General features: G+C 33.9%; 1 protein-coding gene across 3 annotated transcripts in view; it reads left to right on the top strand.

Moving 5' to 3' along the window:
• LOC119085769 (homeotic protein labial) overlaps positions 1 to 18,260 on the top strand; it is a 44,980-nt gene extending 26,720 nt beyond the window's left edge. The window contains exons 2-4 of one of the 3 annotated variants that reach the window (XM_037196259.1): positions 9,271 to 9,354; positions 14,842 to 15,023; positions 16,449 to 18,260. In XM_037196259.1, the coding sequence (XP_037052154.1) occupies positions 9,271 to 9,354; positions 14,842 to 15,023; positions 16,449 to 16,607 (425 nt within the window). In that variant the 3' untranslated portion in view covers positions 16,608 to 18,260. The remainder of the gene's footprint in view (positions 1 to 9,270; positions 9,355 to 14,841; positions 15,024 to 16,448) is intronic. The other 2 variants (XM_037196260.1, XM_037196261.1) reach the window with 2 other exon arrangements.
• The last annotated feature ends 1,922 nt before the right edge of the window (positions 18,261 to 20,182 follow it).

Raw genomic sequence — 20,182 nt, forward strand, 5'->3', positions numbered from 1 at the left:
TAAATTGAAGATCAACGTCAAGATATTTTATTGTGTTTATTGTATGCAAGTCAATCATATGGTGACTTCCAACTGAGTTCTAGCTACCTTCTATAAACTGAACATAATCTTGAAATACATTTCGAGTATTTATTAACCATGATTTACATAGGCTACACGTAGCCGTAGAGAGATATACACGATACATAAGATACACAGAATAATATTCAATCATGCATTTACATTTAAGTGAAATTATTACGTTAATTTCTATAACGAATTGGTTAAAATTCATCGTTAGATGGCATTTTAATGTTAATAATTCACCAAATCTACGGCTTTCTTCGTTTTTATGTAAGACACACGGGCACGAATTCGGTGGATGCATTTCACTTCACGTTACAATTATATCTATTGAGTATTTACCAGTAACGCACCACACCTGTTTAAAATGCTTGTAGTTCCTAACGCACAACTAGAACTGTTATATATGGGTAAATTATGAGCATGCGATGTCTGTATCATAATTTTTTTTTTTTTGTTATTATAATGACAAAGATGTCTTTGCAAATACGAACGGCGTGACTTGGTTGTCAAAAAAGTGATTTGAATGTCAAAATTGCTTTTATTGAAATTTTTTTCCGAATCTAAGTCATAGGCCCGACCGAAAAGTTATTAGAAAAAAATGGGTAGAGATGTTACAATTTAGATATTTAAAGATGTTCAATCGTCAAGCGTATTACCATTAATGAAACTTTGAATCTGATACTTTCTATTCTCAATGTCATACTTTGATACCAAATCTTTTACTTCGTTCATTTTAACATATGAGTGGTTAAATGTGTTGAAGCATTGGAAATTGCGAATTTGATATGAACGAAGTAATGTGGATTTAGAATGCTAAAAAACATAAATTGTTTTTCAGCTGATCACGTAATTTCGGTTTGTTTATCCTGTTCTATGATCTTTATAACATCACATTTTTGCAAACAGTTCATATCACTAAACTTCATTACAGTCCAAGATAATTTTCAATATTTTTGGTTATTAAATTAAAATATTCAATTAATTATCTCGCTAATTTAATGTAACATAATTACGTCCGGCTGTACATAAAACCGGCTTTTAAATTATATTTTTGTAGAGGGGTAAATTTGAGCAAATTTTAGTATATTACCGGCCGAAAAGGCCAGTGATTCAGTTTAATATTTCTCTCTGTTTAATGAGTTTTGTGGGTTAGCCTCGAATAATAATTAATTCTATTGAATTATTAAAAAGCTTTTGAATGCAATTGAATATTCGCTGTAAGCAATTAACTATAAAAATGATAGAAATCTTGAAGAGCACCTACAGAAAGGCAACTTTGAATAGCAAACGTACCGTCATTTAGTTATTAGATCTGTTCCATCTTTAGCGGAACACCGCATAGTGTTTAAAGCAAAATCTCTTACTTCATTATCCCTTATTTTCGTGAATGTCGGTAACATATGATTAGTTAGCTTTATAAGGGTTTGAGATGAATCAGTTTCCTTAATGTCTTCATGTGGCGAATAATTTCATTTTGTAAAAAAATCCAAATTTTATCGTTCGTTCCGTTCTGAAATCCGAACCTATTAGTATCTAATACTTCATACGTGGACTCAAGAAGCGTCTTCGTTATAGTGGCACCAGTGAAATTCAGGAACAGTTGACACGGCCGCAATTTTATTTTCACCTAAATTATACGATTTGATTATTATTACAGAGTTCCCACGGCTTAGGAAGGCTCCTAAAATTAGGAATTTTAGGAAATTTTAAAGGCAATTTTAGGAGTATTTTAGGAGATTTGGAAGGTAATTTTAGGAGAATTTTAGGAGGAATTTTTTAAAATGTGGGAAAGGTTGTATAAGTCATTTCCGGAGGAATTTTTGCTCTGTTTCTCTGTTTCTCATACACTTCGTACTAAAAATGTTTAAGAAAATTGACAAAAAGTTATTTTTTTTGTCAAAACATATTTTTCCTTATGTAGTTTAATAATTGAAACTTTTATGATTTCCTCTTTTCTGACGCCAGTCTCGACTAGCCAGCAACTGATCCTTTATCAGGTTATTCTTGTCGACTGCGCCTTTCGAATTAACAAGATTCACCATAATTTTGTTTCCATCATTTATCAGCTCTTGTGCACTAAAAAGTTTTTTTCTACTGGATCTGGAGAGATTTCTCGATATCGGAAAGTTTTTCTGAACTCGATTTTCTTTGTGAAGATGCTTTATTGAGATCATCTTCCGCCTCTTTATTCTTAAGAAGTAGTACCTTCTCGACTTTTTGTTGTTCGAGAAAAGTAAAGTACATTGGAGCACATCTGGAAAATACGTCGATTCATTAGGAAGTCAGTGACGTTTATATTATTCAATGTGTCCTTAAACGTTCGAAGTGACACGATAGTCGCATCTTCTAACAAACTGCGATCCTCGATAATGTATTTATTTTCGCTAAATCCACGTTCAGAATCGCTATTTGCATGACTCAAAGAAAGGAGTGTTTTCGCAAGTTTAGTCAGGTTCATACAGAAGTTCAAATTCATTGCCGCATAATTTTGCTGTATTTACCGTTTTTAGTTTTTCAGTATTATTAAAAAAATTTTTTGAGAGTGTGAGCTCATTTTAGGAATTTTAGGAGTTTTAGAAGATTTTAGGAGATTTTAGGAGGACTTGGTCCATTTTATGAATTTTATGAATTTTAGGAGGAGTGGGAACTCTGTTATTAACTTATACTAAAAAACTTTTTCAGCTAATTCGATTCAAGCTCTCGCCTCCGGCTCGAGCTCTCATTCGCTAAAATAGCATTTTAGTCTGCGTAAGGAAAATAACTATTAACGATCAGATAGATATCTGAAAACTTCTTAGTAGATAGATTTCACAAATAATTTTTACAGAAGCGGTAAGAATTTAGTATTTCTTACATTATTCAATAATGCGAAGATCTGAATATTATGTAGCTTTTCTAAATGCTGCAGAGTTTAGAATGTAATGTTCAGAGCATATAAATTTAGTTTTTATTGATAAACATCTACACTTGGTATCGTAATCAATTTGAAGCTGCAACTACATTTGATAATTCGACAATTCACCAATCTGTCTATCCATTAAATCAATTGTTTTTCATAGAATATTTGGGTGACTTCCCCTTTAACCATCTATCGACATATATTTGTTTACCGTTATTATTATTTACCGCAGAGTGACTCCCTTGTTGCTGTTGTCATATGCAACATATTGATATTTTAAACGTAAATTTAGAGCTCAGATACGCAATTTTCAAGGTTCGCGTCTCGCACAATTCGCTAAACAGAGCTCTTCTTCGTTATGTAGCAGAAAGATTATCGTATCTCACTTATTCCATTTTTTTTGTATCATAACCGTAAATCCAGTTAAGCCTGTTTATCAATGGGATAAGTCGTTGGAATTTAAATCTAAATCCGATATTTGAATTATGAATTAAGGTATAAGACTGGTGTTTGGGAGTCTAGGAAAATTTGTCAACATTTTCCCTTTGGTCCATTCGAGTTGATATTTACAAGTAAAGTTAAAATTGTGATTCATATCTGATCGGATTGAGCAGACTGAGTGCCAGACTTTACTAGACGAAACTACTGTCAAGGAACGCCCATTAGTCCTTTCGGGATTTTTGCGTTTGTCCAGAAATGTTATGGAGATTTTCTTATGCTATTCATCAGTATCGTTGTCCGTGTTTATGATAACCCTGTAACTTACATGTCGCCACAAATTCTACCGAGCATTTTATTCGATTATTCTACAATCGTGTAAATAAGAAACAACCGGTCAATTATCAGTTTTTTAGTATAATTAGAGACAAGTTAATATCATATCTAACACATTTTTTTACCGTTGGTGCTATCTCCTTTTACTTGAATAATGGATTAAAAAATGATTCATTTCAAAATTCTTAAATCAAAATCTTATTAATTGATTACAAGTGATTTTGAGCGTTCGATAAAAAAAGTGCTTGTCAATTACTAAAAAATTTATTGATAAGACAGTTACACGATGTACAATATTCTGTTATAAGTCGAAAAAATCATGTCACGTGAATATCTTGTATTTGTAGAAAAAAAAAATGTTTTCTCTTATCTACCATTAAGTACATACAATTGCACATACATTTTGTTGTACTACATGTACACATCTACGCACCATTTATATACACCTTTTTCTGTTCGACTAAATAATGCCCACTGTCACTTTACTAATTTCAAGTTTGTAATTTTCGATAACGTAAAGCAAGATGGATCGTTATAAATACGTAATAAGATTACATGTACATAGCGAAATGATGCAACGGTTTCATGGCGTTTTTTTTTTTTCTTTCTTTCTTTCTAAAGTCGTCATCAAATCCTATTGCCGTAATTTTGTAGTACGTTACGTGAATGTATTTCTTATTATTCGCACAGCCTAAATGCGCAGTATCACTTAAGCCAAATGACGATATTCATGATTCAGTTGCGGTAGAATGACGGTATTCAAAATTTTGCGATAGACGAAGAACGATTAAGTTTCATGCTAGAAAATCTACAAGAAAATTTAATTTTGGTGCAAGTATTTTAAGCCTACCGGTAAACAGTTATTATCCGTAGGAGAACGTTTTGACGTTTCGTAGGTAATTCGCTCAAATAAAAACGAGCCCTGATTTTACACACATTACCGTCAATTGCATGTGGAACTTTACAAAATCTTACTCTTTGTTGAGCAAAGTGTTCAGAAACGATTGAGTATGAAACCTCCGAGGAAATTTACCTTAAAATTAAACTTTCACATCGAATTTTATTTATATATACAATCAACGTATCGCGTATCTCGATTTCGTCATAAAATCTATTACTTCTTTTGTATACAGTACTGCCTAATGTTCTTTATTTTAAATAGTTGTTTATCTTTAGCAAATATTTTGATTAAATAAGAGAACCTCATTGTTGTTGTCGTTGAAGATAACAGATGGTTAGTAGAATCTGCTCATTAACTTATTGATTTCCCAACTGAGGTACGTAAACATACGAACTTGATTTTATTTCAGTCATCGTAACTGAACCGAAATAAACGAAAATGGTAGACAGGCTGCCTCCATGGCTTTGGGTATTTGAAAGATAGTTTTATTTGGTGATTTATTTTATTGCGCGCGCAAATGATGAGCTTGCAAAAAATACACCTTTGTTTGACACCTGTAATCAAGTACTAGCACTGTGTAGGAACATTTGTTTTTAAACTTTTACGCTTAGAGAAGCTTAGAGAAGAATAATGAGACAAAAACTAAACATTTTACTGTTCATAAGACAAGTTCTGCGATTTATTCCGCCAAAACATTTTCGGACAAACACCTTTCCCACACCCGACTTTTGGGCCGGAGCTGTCACTTCATCATATTCATTTGATTTAACACTGATATGTGAGTGATTCATTTCAATTACTAATTACAATATCGCGAAATCGTGGCATTAATTCTGCACTTAGTGAATGTGCCCTTAGTGTTACTGATTTATTAGATATACAAAGTCCACAATTACCAAAATAATTTCAGTCACGTTTGCTATTTCAAGTACTTTTGGTTCATCCTAATCAGTGAAAACCGCATTGACATGGTAGCATAGGCAGTTTTTTTTTCTATAAGTGGCTATATTGATAACAATTATGTTGGAACAAGCCGAGTGTCGTCATCTGCGATTTTTTCTCCTATTTACTTAATGTTATTCCAGTTGTTACCAGAACGTTTGCAATGAGATTATGATACAATTTTATAATCAGCTCTATACTGGGACGTTGGATTTTGCATTGTAATTCGAATTGGTAGGAATCGACGAGTTTTAAAACGTAATTCATTGCATTGCAGACACGCATGTTCAATTTTTTTTCCGTCGTAGACTAATTGGTTTTTTTTTAGTAGTTTTTCAACATAATTACTCGCACCTTCAGGCTAAACCATTCAAACGTAATTTTTTTGAAAGTTACTTTCACGTTTTCTGAAAGTGTCCACGCACTTTCCTTTGCCTGCAAGCCTATAATGCCCACACGCATGAGCAGTAGGGTCTGTCGATTTTTGAATATTTTCCATCCGAGCTTTTGGACCTAGCTGATCCGACTCAGCGAAGTCTAAAGAAAATTTTAAGACCAAAAAAAATATTTTCAAAAATGTTGTATGCTTTGCCCAAGACGATTTTTTGAAAGTCTTCTGGGCTTTCTTGTCTTAGCCAAACTTAAATGGGTCATGACTAATTTTTAGTCACTCTCATAGCGATCACTCGACCGCATTTAAAACTTTTCTCAAAATTTTTTTACTTCTTGGTTCCCTATCAACGTAGCTTTAAAATAAGCTATTGTGCGACAAAATTTAAACTCTTTTTGTGGAAAAATCTGCAATAGAAACCTCTCTCAAATAAAAATATCGGAAACCTGCGAAACTTTTTTACCCGGAAAAAGTATTTTCCTTACAAAAAGCATGTGTCTTTTGGGTTTGTTTATTTGGCATAGACAAGAAAGCTTTTAGAGTGTCGATAAATCGAAAAACTAGAAGATTTTCAAAAAATCGTCTTGGACAAAGCATAGAACATCAGTTAGGTCCAAAAGCTCGGATGGAAAATATTCAAAAACCGACCGGCCCTAATGAGCAGTCCACTTATCTCCTAGTCTGAATGAACGTCTAGCCTGATCGTGACCCGACCCAGTGTTAGATCAACAGGTTCATACATTATCATTATTTGATACAATTTGTCTTGAAACGAAACTGTTTTTTTTTTGTGTTTTTTGTGCAACCAAATAACCAAGCCGATTCGGATCTGCGTTCAATATTCTCGGCGAGCTAAAAAGAATACTCAGTCAACACGTGCGAACAGTTGTTCACCACTGCGTTCCAAACGAAAACATTGATTAAACTTCCCAATGACCCATATTTTTAACACATTTTGCCCGGTAACAGACTGGTTGTACATTTGAATGTGAAACATCAGAAACGTAGACGAATGAATGAATGGAAATAAACAAAACAAAAACAGTGGCAGTGTAACTCCAAAATAAAAAAAAAGAAAGAAAAAAGTTACGAACGCAAATATAAATTCGAAAGTAATTTCTAGTCGAAAATGTATTTAAATAATGCTTGTCATAATATTCATTTAAATGTAACCTACCTGATGTCTAATAACCTTTTATGGATATACACACACATTTATTTTTCATAATTATTATAAAATATCAAAAAAACAGAGAAAAAAAAGAAAATGTTCTCTCCCTTCGGTAATATTGTTAAAAATTCTGATGATTTTATCTCCAATTGAGTGACATGTACAGAAACTACAAAAAAATATTGTTGCACGAAATCATATTGATTTTGCCGTTTGCTTACACCTAGTTTAGCCAGGTATAATGAATAAATATTCAAGCACATAACACTCCGACAATTCATAAACACAGAGAATATACTTTTTAATATTTCATTTGAATTATTGTGTTATTAATATATCTAAATTTATAAGTGTGTACAACATATATAATACGAGAATCAGCTATATTCAAAAACATGCCTATATCTCGCGTCCTTTGGTATAAAATAGTAGAAAAGTAAAAATAATATTTGAACGTCGAAATATATACATGTACACATATAGACTTCCTTCAGCTAACCGAACCACCACTGCTAATAATTTATGTATATTATGTTTACTTAATTAATAAAATGATTTATTAGGTTCGAAAGATTAACATTAAATCACCCTGTTAATTGATTGTTAATGTTAAAATGTCTTATTAAAATGTAACAGATTTATATATCTGGAGAGGTTGTTGGAGAAGGTAAATACCGTAATCCTTTGTGGCATGATAAACTTTGTTTTACTTAAAATAAATGAGTCGAATTAAAAGTTTCAATGAAACGTTTTTGTAGGTATTGTTGTTGTTTAGGGTATCAATGAGAGAAAATTTGAATATTGGTAGGGTGAGTTGATTGAGACTGGTTGCATCGGCATATGGTTTGTCGTTTTTGTTCTTTCTGCTGAAAATAATTTCACAGAAATTAAATTAGTACGGCGATTTTGATACAACGTAACGTTAGTCAGCAATAACATTTGAAATGAAGTGGCTAAGCTTTCAAATGTATGATCTTAGGAACTTTTATTCATCTGTTAACGGCAAGACAATTAAAATAATCGATGAACTCTCGAATGTGCTCTCTTGAATAGCAAATACATGAACCTATTTAAGGTTCAGACGATATTTGCTAGATTTACTCCTAAGATTCAGCTTTTTTACCAACGCAATTCACAATGTCAAATCAGCTGGAATTGATAAAACCTGAAATGTCAAATTTTGGGTCCTCGAGAGTATCATCATTTCATAACTACGGTTGATGTGCTCGAGCCAACCAAAAATCCTCAGATCATATTTTTTATATTGAAGGAAAAAATAAAATTTGGGAATTTGTGAACAATTCTGAGAATTTGTTTAAATTTTAAGAATTTAATTCCTTAAAATAGTCTCTAATGTTAACACTGATGAAGTAACAGATTTTACATCTATCACTAAACATCATTTCAAACAAAAGAGGTAATAGATTTATATGAAGTTAGTAACTCTTTTGTAAAAATTATAGTTCTGTGTGTTTACTTAAAGCTTACTCGCAAATGTGAACATAAAATGTACCACGATATACAACTATGGTTATTTAAAAATGAAAAACCAAATCTGAGTATCATTAATTGCAAGTGTATTATTGCGCTAAATCTTAAAAAAGTTTTCGATATACCGTTCCAATTCCAATAAACGAACTACCTCACAAAATACCACCCTTGACATAGGTTTTGCGTATGCTAATTTTCTGAATAAATTTTACCTAACAACTAGAACAACTCACCCCGTGATAATCACCTTCAACGAGTTCATAATCAGCCTGGATTTAGCTCTACTTAACGTCGACTGGAATTTGTGTTTAGTCATCGTAACCATTTGGTAGTTACATACATGGATTCGATTTCAGTTGTTCACCTTTCGTAGACGGCAGGCATATCAACAGTCTGTTACTTCATTCGATATATTCAAGAGATTGTTGCAAAATCTTTTACTTCGTTTACACTAACAACGTATTTCCTATATAAGAATACATTAGCCAGGACTTCCGGGTTTTCGCGAGGTTTTTTCTCTCGTCGCTGCTGATAACAGATGACGCTCCTCGTGAGAGTTTAACATTTTGAATTACTCATTTGATATGAAATGTAACACTAAATTACCACTAACGTTGTTCCATTATATTTTACAGCTCCAAAATTAACTGTAACACATCAGGAGTATGCTCATCCGGTGCACATGGATTCATGTAGGGAAATGTCCTCGTCTCTACTAGGTAATTTAATATTTGTTTAGAAATTCATACGGTAGATAATATTGCGGCACATCCTTCAAGTAAACAAACGATTCATTTGAACTGAATGTATCCCTAACGGTATTATCATCAAGTAGACAGTCGAGAGAAAGGCACAGTTTTATTAATAATGTATTCGATTTTAGAATTAATGTTAAAAATTTTGGGTTAAATATTTTTATTGAAAACAAATCGTTGCGTTAGCATTACAACAGTTAATTATTCTTCATTATGCTCTGTTTCTGCTTCATACATGATTGGTCCAAACGGAACCTAACTCCTGGATAACCCATCGCGTTTGGCCCAGTCACTTTGTATAAATATCCAACACTGCAATTGTTTGAATTGGTTAGCCATTCTAGCTCTTCATTAAATGATGTTTTAAATGACCCTTTCGGTTGCTTTGCATCTCTGTTGGCTGTTGCCACTGTTGTTTTGCTGGTATCTGAATTTCTATTAGAATCTGGCCTGTTCTAAAATTTTGAATCGTCAAATCAATTCAATTTGCCCACTGTTCGTTTTGGCTTCGTACATCGGATTAAGTTTAATGACTTTACTACCACCGAAAATGGCAACATAGAGATTCCCATCTAGATCATTCGTCATTCCATCCAACACATAGTCAGGCTCTGTGCCATTTCGCATAATAGAAGAGAAGATATGCTAAATATAGATGAGAAAGAATTATAATGTCCTCGTCTACGACAATGTACACCTACACAGATTGCCCGTTTTTGGCTTATAATCAAACTCTAAATAATGTCATAAGTACACGAGTCGATGTAATAAAATTTTCCTCAGACCTTTTCCACTTTCGTATCTATAAAATGGACCGATCGGTTCAATGCAACGACGTAATATAAACTTTGAGTTTGCGGGTCAAAGTGCGGTTCTTCACCATGAAATACCCTGGGTGATGGTACTCACTGTACTTGTGGTCTGAACGTTGCGTCAGCTGTGCATTTAGCGATCTAAAATTAATGGATTCAGCTTTGCGTCAGTTTTTTTAGAAGTACAAATTGGATTAAGGCTGTTCAACTGGATAATGCAAGAGCGAACCCCAACCGAGTATTATCAAAACAAATCTATTTTGCGTTTGCATTAAAAATATTGACTTGTTATTACGGTCGTTATTTCAAAATTAAAATGACTTTGAAAAGGTGATCGACTGAAACACAAAGAAGTTATTTATTGAAAATTTAATTGCTTCACTACTTGCAACTTGCGAATACTTATGCTATAAGAAATTATTATCGACGGCGTGGAATGTTGTGAAGAAAATTTCCAATTAAACTGTACTTACCTCAGTCATTTTTAATCTATTGGTCCAAGGATTCTTTAAAATAATTTGTTTTAAGTATTACTAAGAATGGTCCTGTTAAAGATAACCATCTTCTCAGCTGAGTGTTAGAATTGATTAATTTGTTTCTACTGATGAAATTGTAAGTCCGATTTTATGTTGTCATACGGCGATTGCACCCTTTGAATTATGTCAATTATTTTAATTGATTTTATCAACAAAAAAATCAGCGTGTTACATAATTAAATACAATTTTCTCTATAGAACCGAAATATTTCACGTCGATTAAAAATAGCATGCGACAGTATAGTGAGCAAAAACAATAATTAGTTTGTTCGTACATGTTAAGAAATAAGCTCTTATTCATATTGTCGACATAGGTTAAAATTAACCAATTCATCTGTTATCGATAATGACGACAAAAATAATGACAAGCTCTGGGTAATATTGTCCTTTATAATTCACAGACGTGTGGGGTGTAATTAGAAAGGTAATCACATGTACTATTGAGCCGAATAGGGACTTATTATTATTCTCTTGGGTCGTAGCCCATTCTAGGCACAAATAAAAAAGTCCACTGGAAAATGCGTCCGATTTCGGTAGGCTGTTTTTCAAAAGAATCCCTCAGTTCGAGTGTTGAAAAATCTTTGTATCTGAACAAGACTGTTATATGTGTTTGTACTTGCATAGTTTAGTTATGGCAGTGCTTCCCGTATTAAATCTTTCACAGGCATGATATTTTATGACAGGACAGTTACTTGACTTTCGTTGTTGACTTTCGATCAGCTAAACAGCTTAAAAAGAAGACTAGATTAGACTCGTAGATTTGTTATCATTTCATACTTTTTGTGGGGATCTTTGTTTGACGAAACAGTTCTGACTGATCGTTTTTACACCCTGTTACAGTTGCTGCTCTGCAGATGGTTTGATTTGTGAGACTAGTTCAAATTTTTAATGGTAAATCTGCACAGTAAATTACGAGGAGATGCTACTGCTACACCAAGTACTAAAATGAATATGTCGACATAGATCTAAAAATGAATGATTTTCTACTGATTTTTATTTTTCGTTCATTTATCGTCACGAAATCAACGACAATCTTTATTTTCCGGCTGTCATACAGTTACTAGATTGGAGCAAGCGGAATCTTACTCCTGGATAACCTCTCGCATTTAGCCCAGTCACTTTGTATAAATACCCCGAACTGTAATACTCGAAATCGTTATAGCCGTCTGTGCTTCTGAAACAATGAAAATCTATCTTATTTACCCCGCCGGTTGTTTCCCATCTTTGTTTCCAGTTGTCACGAACAAAATATCTAAATTTGGGCCACCAAAAGCCAGAGATGAAATTTGAGTTGCTGGCAGTTCAACTTCCATCAGAATCTTCCCTGTTCTAAAATTTTAAATCATGAAATCAATTCGACTCGCATTCGTCATAGTTTCGTACCCCGGATTAACTTTAATGATTTTACTACCACCAAACGCAGCAACATATAGATTTCCATCTAGATCATTCGTCATTCCATCCAACACATAGTCAGGTCTTGTGCCATTTTGCGTAATAGAAGAGAAAATTCTCTGTCGATTTGCTAATTATATTGAAAAATCTTATTGGCATAGTGTCCTCTTCGACGAAAACATCTCTAATTACATAGTTCGCCTGTAGTTGGATTATAATCAAACTCTTTGATATCATAGGTGCACGAGTCGATGTAATAAAACTTATTCGTCGTTCGCAGCCATGTCAAACCATTCGAGATAGTCACGTTTTCGAAAAGTTTCCTCAAACATTTTCCACTATCGTAACTATAAAATGAACTGATCGGTTTACTATCAGCTCCACACGGTTTACCTTTCTCAACGGCTCTAGTTCCACCGTAAAACCTCCCCCACTCGTCAGTTTTGACATCATTGAAAATTACACCCGATGTTCCGCAGTCTACTTCGAACAATGGTCGAAGAACAGTTGCTCTCGGTGACTTACCATTCCATTTAACAATTACTGCAGTTTTGTCGATGCCGACCAAAAATTTATCTTTTGTACGCGCAACGGGTAAAAGGAATAGCAGTGTACGTGCTCCGTCCACTTTAGCTGAGTAAACACGGTCCTCCTGATAATCATACCGTAACAGCGATGAACTATAGTCGCCGTTTTCATGAATGTCAACGTAATATAAACTAAGTGTATGCGGATCCCAGTGTGGTATTTCACCCAGTGTTGAACGCGGTGATGGCAGTTTTCTTACATAAGGTTTCTCAGTTACTTTAGCTGAACAAATGATCTATAAATAATATAAATTGAATCTAAGAGCGGCATTCACAAATAACGATTGCATTTCCGATTACAACTGAAGAACCCAACAAGGAACTCCAACAGAGGACAATTAATAAAAACTTGTCTTTAATTCCCATTGGAAAATTGATTTTGATGTTCGGTTGTTGTCGTTCGACAACCAAATAAAACTGAGTGGAAACCATAGCGAATTGCACTAAAATATTTTGAAATAATTACAATTGCTGTTGTTGATATTTGCTATCAGAAACCAACACATAGTCGACCTGAATTGGCGAATAATGTTTTTAATTTAATTGTACGCAAGTTATTGCCATCGATATAAGACAATGTGAAATTGCTTTAACGTAGATCAGATCCGGACTGGCATGAAAAAATTCGTCGTTGGCTTTAAAATTTTCATACAAACTTCCAAAAGGCCCTTCGCCCGATTGATCAGTGCGATACTGAGTCTATCTTTATTTCGGTTGTTCATGGAAATTTTGCTTCGATTACACGACTGTTCGTATCAATCGACTAGCATCAATTTTTGCTATATTTTTCCCTACTTTATATCTATTCGAAAGTGACAGTGTTCCAAAACGTTACTGTCACATTCATATAGTTATTTGTGTATCTGTTTTGGACGATTGTTTTTAGGCAATTTCGCTTGTTGTACATGCGAAAGTGCCTAAAATCAATCGTCCAAAACAGATACTCAAAAAAATTTTCGTGTAAGGGGTCGAAAACCTGAGAAAAATATCGAAACTCCCTCATTTTCGGCCCCGACACATGAGAAATCTATTTTTGACATCAGTACGTCACTTTGTGACCCCTTTATGTACCGAATTACCCTACAGTAACAGTAGACTTTCGAAAAACCAATAAACATTTTTCTTGGTTTTTTGGGTTTTTTAGCTCATTTTCCCTTGAGGGGTTTTGTAAATTTTCCTTGTTAAATATAAAAATCCTAAGGACGCCTGCCTCTCGCCTTCACTTACTGCTGCAGAAATGTTAGAGACAACGATTTTATTTCATGAGGCTTTTTTGAAATTTTTTGGTTATTGATGAAAATGTGGAATAAGAGATCTTTTTTACAGCGATTGGTGAGCAGGTAGGTTCGGGAACATAGCAAATACCATAAAGAATATGCTTGAGGTGTCTCAATGCAAGTTGCAACGTCCTTAGGATTTTTATATTTAACAAGGAAAATTTACAAAACCCCTAAAGGGGAAAATGGGCTACAAAACCCAAAAAACGAAGAAAATTATTTCTTGGTTTTTCGAAAGTCTACTGTTACTGTAGGGTAATTGGGTACATAAAGGGGTCGCAAAGGGGTCGCAAAGGGGTCGCAAAGTGACGTACTGATGTCAAAAATAGATTTATGAATGTGGCAGTAACGTTTTGGAATACTGTGGCGCGACGATGGAAGAAATGCATTTCGTCCACACCACAGAGTTTATTAAGTCACATGCGTTTTGTATTTGCAAAGAGTATTCTGTATTATTGCCTAAAGCTTAAAAACCATGTTATTTATTGATTTAACGGTAATTGGTATGGCCATTCAGAAAGTGCGCAAGCGAAAAATATCGAATTTCAGATCCCTTTTGCCTCATTGTACACAAAAGTGTAGGATTGTTTTTTCTTAAATATATGAAGCCCACTGTTTTCCTGACCTCTCCACCCTAATTCGCGAGCGTGCTTTGTGAATAAAGAATTTGAGACTGAAGATTGTTACTCACAGATTATATTGACGAGATTGTAATTCAAAATTTGCTACTGCATACCATTTTAAGTTCCTCCTATAAATGACTATATAAATCGAGCTAAAATGCACACTACAAAATTCCTAATCGAATAAATTTAAAAAATAATATTTTTCTATAATTTATCAGCAGGTTTACCGCCATCGAGTATTACCAGCAGTCTACTGGCAAACAACAACAATAATTCCGGGCGAACTAATTTCACAAACAAGCAGCTTACAGAATTAGAAAAGGAATTTCATTTTAATAAATATTTAACTAGAGCGAGACGAATAGAAATTGCCAATACTCTGCAACTTAATGAAACGCAAGTAAGTGTCCACTTTCCGCAGCGTTCTTATCATTATTTTGTCTGCAACGTATGGGGGCAAATAATCGAAGTTATCGTTGTTAAACAATATCCCATTCACGGTGCGCTTGAATTTTTTTTTATTTGACCTCTCGTGGACATGAAATGTTTTTAGTGGTTTTTGTAGAGGGCGGCAGCACGAGTAGGAATAACATAACAAGAAAATATTTCGATGGGAAAATTTTTAATTAGATCGATTTTTCGTTTTTCTGTGCCCTGCAGGAAGCTTCGAAAATTGTTTGAAACCTACTGGTGACTTGTTTGATCACAAAAATATAGTTACTGTTTAGCCTGAGGTCTAGGCTTTACAGCGATACCAATCATGACATTCATGACCACCAAGAAACATCTTTTATGAAGGAAAGTCATTCTACTATGTCGATGTGAATTTTAAAGGCTGTATCATACGTGGATTACTTATATTTCCTCTTAAAAAGTATTTTTAGTTAATTAACATAATTTAAGGGGTTAATAAAAGGTCAAAGGATGAGCTTGGATTTCATTCTGACAAAATCTTTGTTGGTACACCTGAACGACCACCCAAATTTCTTCGTATAATGTCTCATTTTTTAGTGGAAACAACTAAAATGTTGCAGAATTAGCTTAGAATGACTATTGGAGAAACTACGAACGAAACAAAAGAAAGGTTTTTTAATTTTTGACTCGAGATAATGCAGTTTACTCATGGGTGCAATTTACAAAGAAACCTATTTCGAGTTAAAAATCTTCTTTCGACCTTTTATTAACCCCTTAAATTATGTAAAATAACTAAAAATAATTTATAAGAGAAAATAAAAGTAATCCACGTATGATACAGCCTTTAAAATTCACATCGACATAGCAGAATGACTTTCCTTCATAAAAGATGTTTGTTGGTAGTCATGAATGTCATGATTGGTATCCCTGTAAAGCTTAGACCTCAGGCTAAACAGTAACTATATTTTTGTGATCAAACAAGTCACCAGTAGGGTCCAAACAGTTTTCGAAGCTTCCTGCAGGGCACAGAAAAACGAAAAATCGATCTAATTAAAAATTTTCCCATCGAAATATTTTCTTGTTATGTTATTCTTACTCGTGGTGCCGCCCTCTACAAAAACCACTAATAACATTTCATGTCCACGAGAGGTCGAATAAAAATTTTTTCAAGCTCACCGTGCATTCAAGAGGGAGAAAGAATATTTTTTTGAAAAGATTTTCTTTTTACTTGAATGAGGTGTACGAAGTTTGAGTCTGGTAAATGCAGATGAGTAGACACGTCGAATCCTCAATAAAATATCTCTTCATCTAACGCAACGAAACGAAAGTAATATTAATAGAATTATCTGCCCCTCCGTCGGTGGAACGTGTTAGTGCTTCTTAAATTTAATTGTTTTCTGTTTTATTTTAGGTAAAGATTTGGTTTCAAAACCGGCGAATGAAGCAAAAAAAGCGAATAAAAGAGGGCCTCGTACCAGCCGAAAGTGTAGATTCTATGCCAAATGTAACTGCTTCAAATAGTGAATCAACATTACCTGAAAATAGCGATAATAGTAGAGAATCAAACTAGTTACTAGAAAAAAAACCAACTATTTTAAGATGTAAAATGTAATACTAGATTATTATCACCGCCGTATTGTAGATAACAGAATATTTGACTAATTATTTCTTTTGAATTGGATAAGTTTTCACTGCATTCGTTGGGATGCTTTTTTCGCCACCATATCTAAGTTAATTTTCTAATGAAATGGCCAGAGAATACAAACGAGTATTAATCTTACGCTTACCTTACAACTGAACGTTATTTCGTAAAATAGTCCAAATTTTACAATTTGAAAATTTGCGCCTGTCGACCGCTTACTTTGTGGGTGGTCTGTGGATTGCCTTTCGTGCTTTTTATGTGTTATGCAGAAAACCCCATTTCGCGGAATGATATTGTTGAGAAACTTCGCTTCTTTAGCCACATTATTTAATCATTCCTTCGTAAAGTCAGATGCACTGAAATTTCAGCATGAATTTGCTTCAGCTGTTTTTCAGCTGATCCAAACATACAATCAAAACTGTTTATACGATTGGAGCTGCTGCACTCAAGCGTTTGGTAGTGGTAAAACCATATATAATCACGTATAAGGAGTTTTGATTGTTTGTGTGGATAACTTGAAAAACAGCTGAAGCAAATTCCTGATGAAATATCACTTTATAAAGTCGTCTGAACGAACTGATTTTTCATTTAGTTAAAAAGCTTGTAAGAAAATGATTGACCATTTTGGCACAAAATACAAGTAGATTTAGCGAAATATCTCAATAAATGGACCATCTTAACCAAATTTTCGACAATTCTAAGAATCGAGCGCATTGTTTTTTTATTTGCAACTGTGCTATGATTCATCACGTAGAAGTGTACACTCTTGTAACAAAACTTGGAACATTTGAATAGCAAAAGATGTCACCAGCATTCTGTTATCTAAAATATGACGGTTTCAGCATAAATATAATAAGTTTACACATTTAAATCTAAGACATTTGATAAACAATTGGTTAATTAGCACAGTTCACTTTACTGATGGTTAAACGTAACTAAATTTATCTAATTTGAAAGAATATTATCCCTTCGTTTGTTACGTTCATTGAAATGGTTCTGTACTTGAAGAATGCTTTCCGTTTTTCTTTTGTTTGAAAGATCTTTACTAAAAATTTAAAAATTATAAAGAACTTTGAAAGTACTGATGGGCCATCGTTGGCGTTGAAATTTACAACCCTTACACATGTCTACAGATTACAACTCTAAATAAAATCTAGTACGTAGCAGATCACAGCGGCTTCAGGCTTACAGTTAGTCCTATATCTAGTGTGTACGTAACCCGAGCGCGTAACCCGAAAGCCATACCTATTACAAACTATTATGCTTTGCAAAGCTCGTGAGTGTTTCGTAAATTTTTGACACTTAATGTATGAGTGAAATGTCAAATGTTTACGAAATAGTCGTACCTACGAATCATTCGAATTCGAAAGCTCATGATCCAGTTAACTCATAAGAAATGACAATTTTTCCGCACCATTTCGGAACTATTTGATCCCACTTCCGATCGGTGAGAATTTCAAAATAATTTTCGAAATCGGTAACTCAAATTTGGCTCAACTTTGCTACTTCCATCATTATCCAATAGTCAAATACAGCGAGATAAGCAGACCTAATTTTTAATTTTAGTAGTGGGTGTAGCAAAAACAAACGCACACACGAAGTAGAGGCCGAACAGCTTTTTCGTATTCAGAAAAGTATCGAAAAGAGAATCTTACGAGGAATCTTAGATTACCTACAAATAGTCTGGGCCTCGATCCTCATACGTTCGTAACTTTAAGAATTCGTACCTTGACAGTTCTTATGGGATTTTTTGCACGCAACTGTCAATTTACGAATATTTACGAATATTTCTAGACGACATTAGGGACACCAGTCGTAGACATGACTGTCTGAAAATATGGTAAATACGGTAGCACAGAGTTATAAAGTAAAAATCAAACATCCAAAATTGTTGTTAATGCTGTAATGTTCAATGAAGTGAAATATTCAAAATGGCAACTAACTATTCTTCAATTCAACAATTAGGCACCAGTTGCTTCAGATACGATCACAAAGTATGAAATTTAAATTTGATGAACAAACTTAAGCCTCTGTTCTATTGGATTTTACTATCAACTTCCAATTATACTTAGTAGGTATATAGTATCCCAAGGTGATATCGGTCCAGGTAGCTCAATAGGTAGAGGACTCACGCCCTATATGTCACGGGTTCGACTCCCGTGTCAGACATAGTTCATAGGCTTTTTCCTAATCGTAAATGATTAGTCTCTGCTGTTAGTTACCACTTCTCAGCTCTATCGACCGTAAGAAAAGTCTCTAAGAAAACAACAACAAAAAAATGCTGAACACAGTTCTCATACGTCACATGCGTAAGTCACTATCGTTAGTCTAAAAATGTCAACCACGAGCGACACCTATGTTCTAATAGAAAATTATATGATTCACAATTGTAAAATCCCTCGAAAACATGGGTAATGCACAAGAGGCCCATTTTCGGCTTAGGTGCTTGGAAAGTATCAACTTTCCTGTCCATCTTATCCTATCCTATCCAATCCTAAGGTAATAGAAGAAGGTGACAGTGGTTCAATATTAGTTGAATTGAATTTGGAATTCCATTAAATTTTATCCATTTTTTTCACTAACAGCTATTCTCACTTAAACATAGGATTCAGAAGTACTGCTCACATCGATATTCTGAAGACGCATGTAAGAGCTGCCTTAAAGAAAGAATATTTTACACTAAGCCCAAACGAAATTCATGTAAAACCGCTAGCTAGTGTGTGTATGTGTGTGATCGTAGCCCCTCGAAATCGGAATGACCATTTCGCATCACACATCACGTATAGTTCAACGAAGCGTTACATTCTCCGAATCATAGATTTTGATGTTATTAAGATAATTGAGTAGAACAACACAAAGGTTCTTCTTGCCCCAAAAAAAATAATTTTTTGTTGAATTGTTTGCTTTACTTTTTTCTTTTTAGTGCTAATTTTCGGTAATCTTTCATTGAACGAATATAATTTTAATTATTTAAAAATGTTTTTAAAAAAAAATTGTATTATACTAGTCAACAGATTTAATTAATTATAATACAGGAAGACCTACAAAAAATCAATTAATTTGTGTTTCATTTTGCATTGAATACTCAAGGGTCATCGTGACATAATTCTAAACAATATATTGTCGTTAAACTTTAAGATTGCGATTTCTTTCTGAATGTTGCCGGTTATTGTGGCTTGTCAACTTTAGGCACACCGGAAAGTGCTAAGGGAGTCGAGGAATACCTCCAAATAAATTTCTAAAAATCAATAATTTGACTTGATTTTTAGAAATGTATTTGGAGGTATTCCTCAACCCCCTTAGCACTTTCCGGTGTACCTAAAGTGCCTGCTCGAGCATTATCCCCTACGTGTTAAGTAGCGAAATTTTTCGCAAATTTTCAAATTAAATTAAGGGTCTGATAACAGTAACAAAGACCAAATAAGGGTGAAATTTTGTCATATTACCGACGGACATCCATTTGTTATCGATAACGACGTCAGTAATAAACAACAATTTATGAC

The sequence above is a fragment of the Bradysia coprophila genome, chromosome X (genome assembly GCF_014529535.1).
Source record: "Bradysia coprophila strain Holo2 chromosome X, BU_Bcop_v1, whole genome shotgun sequence".
In the NCBI taxonomy this organism is placed as follows: domain Eukaryota; kingdom Metazoa; phylum Arthropoda; class Insecta; order Diptera; family Sciaridae; genus Bradysia; species Bradysia coprophila.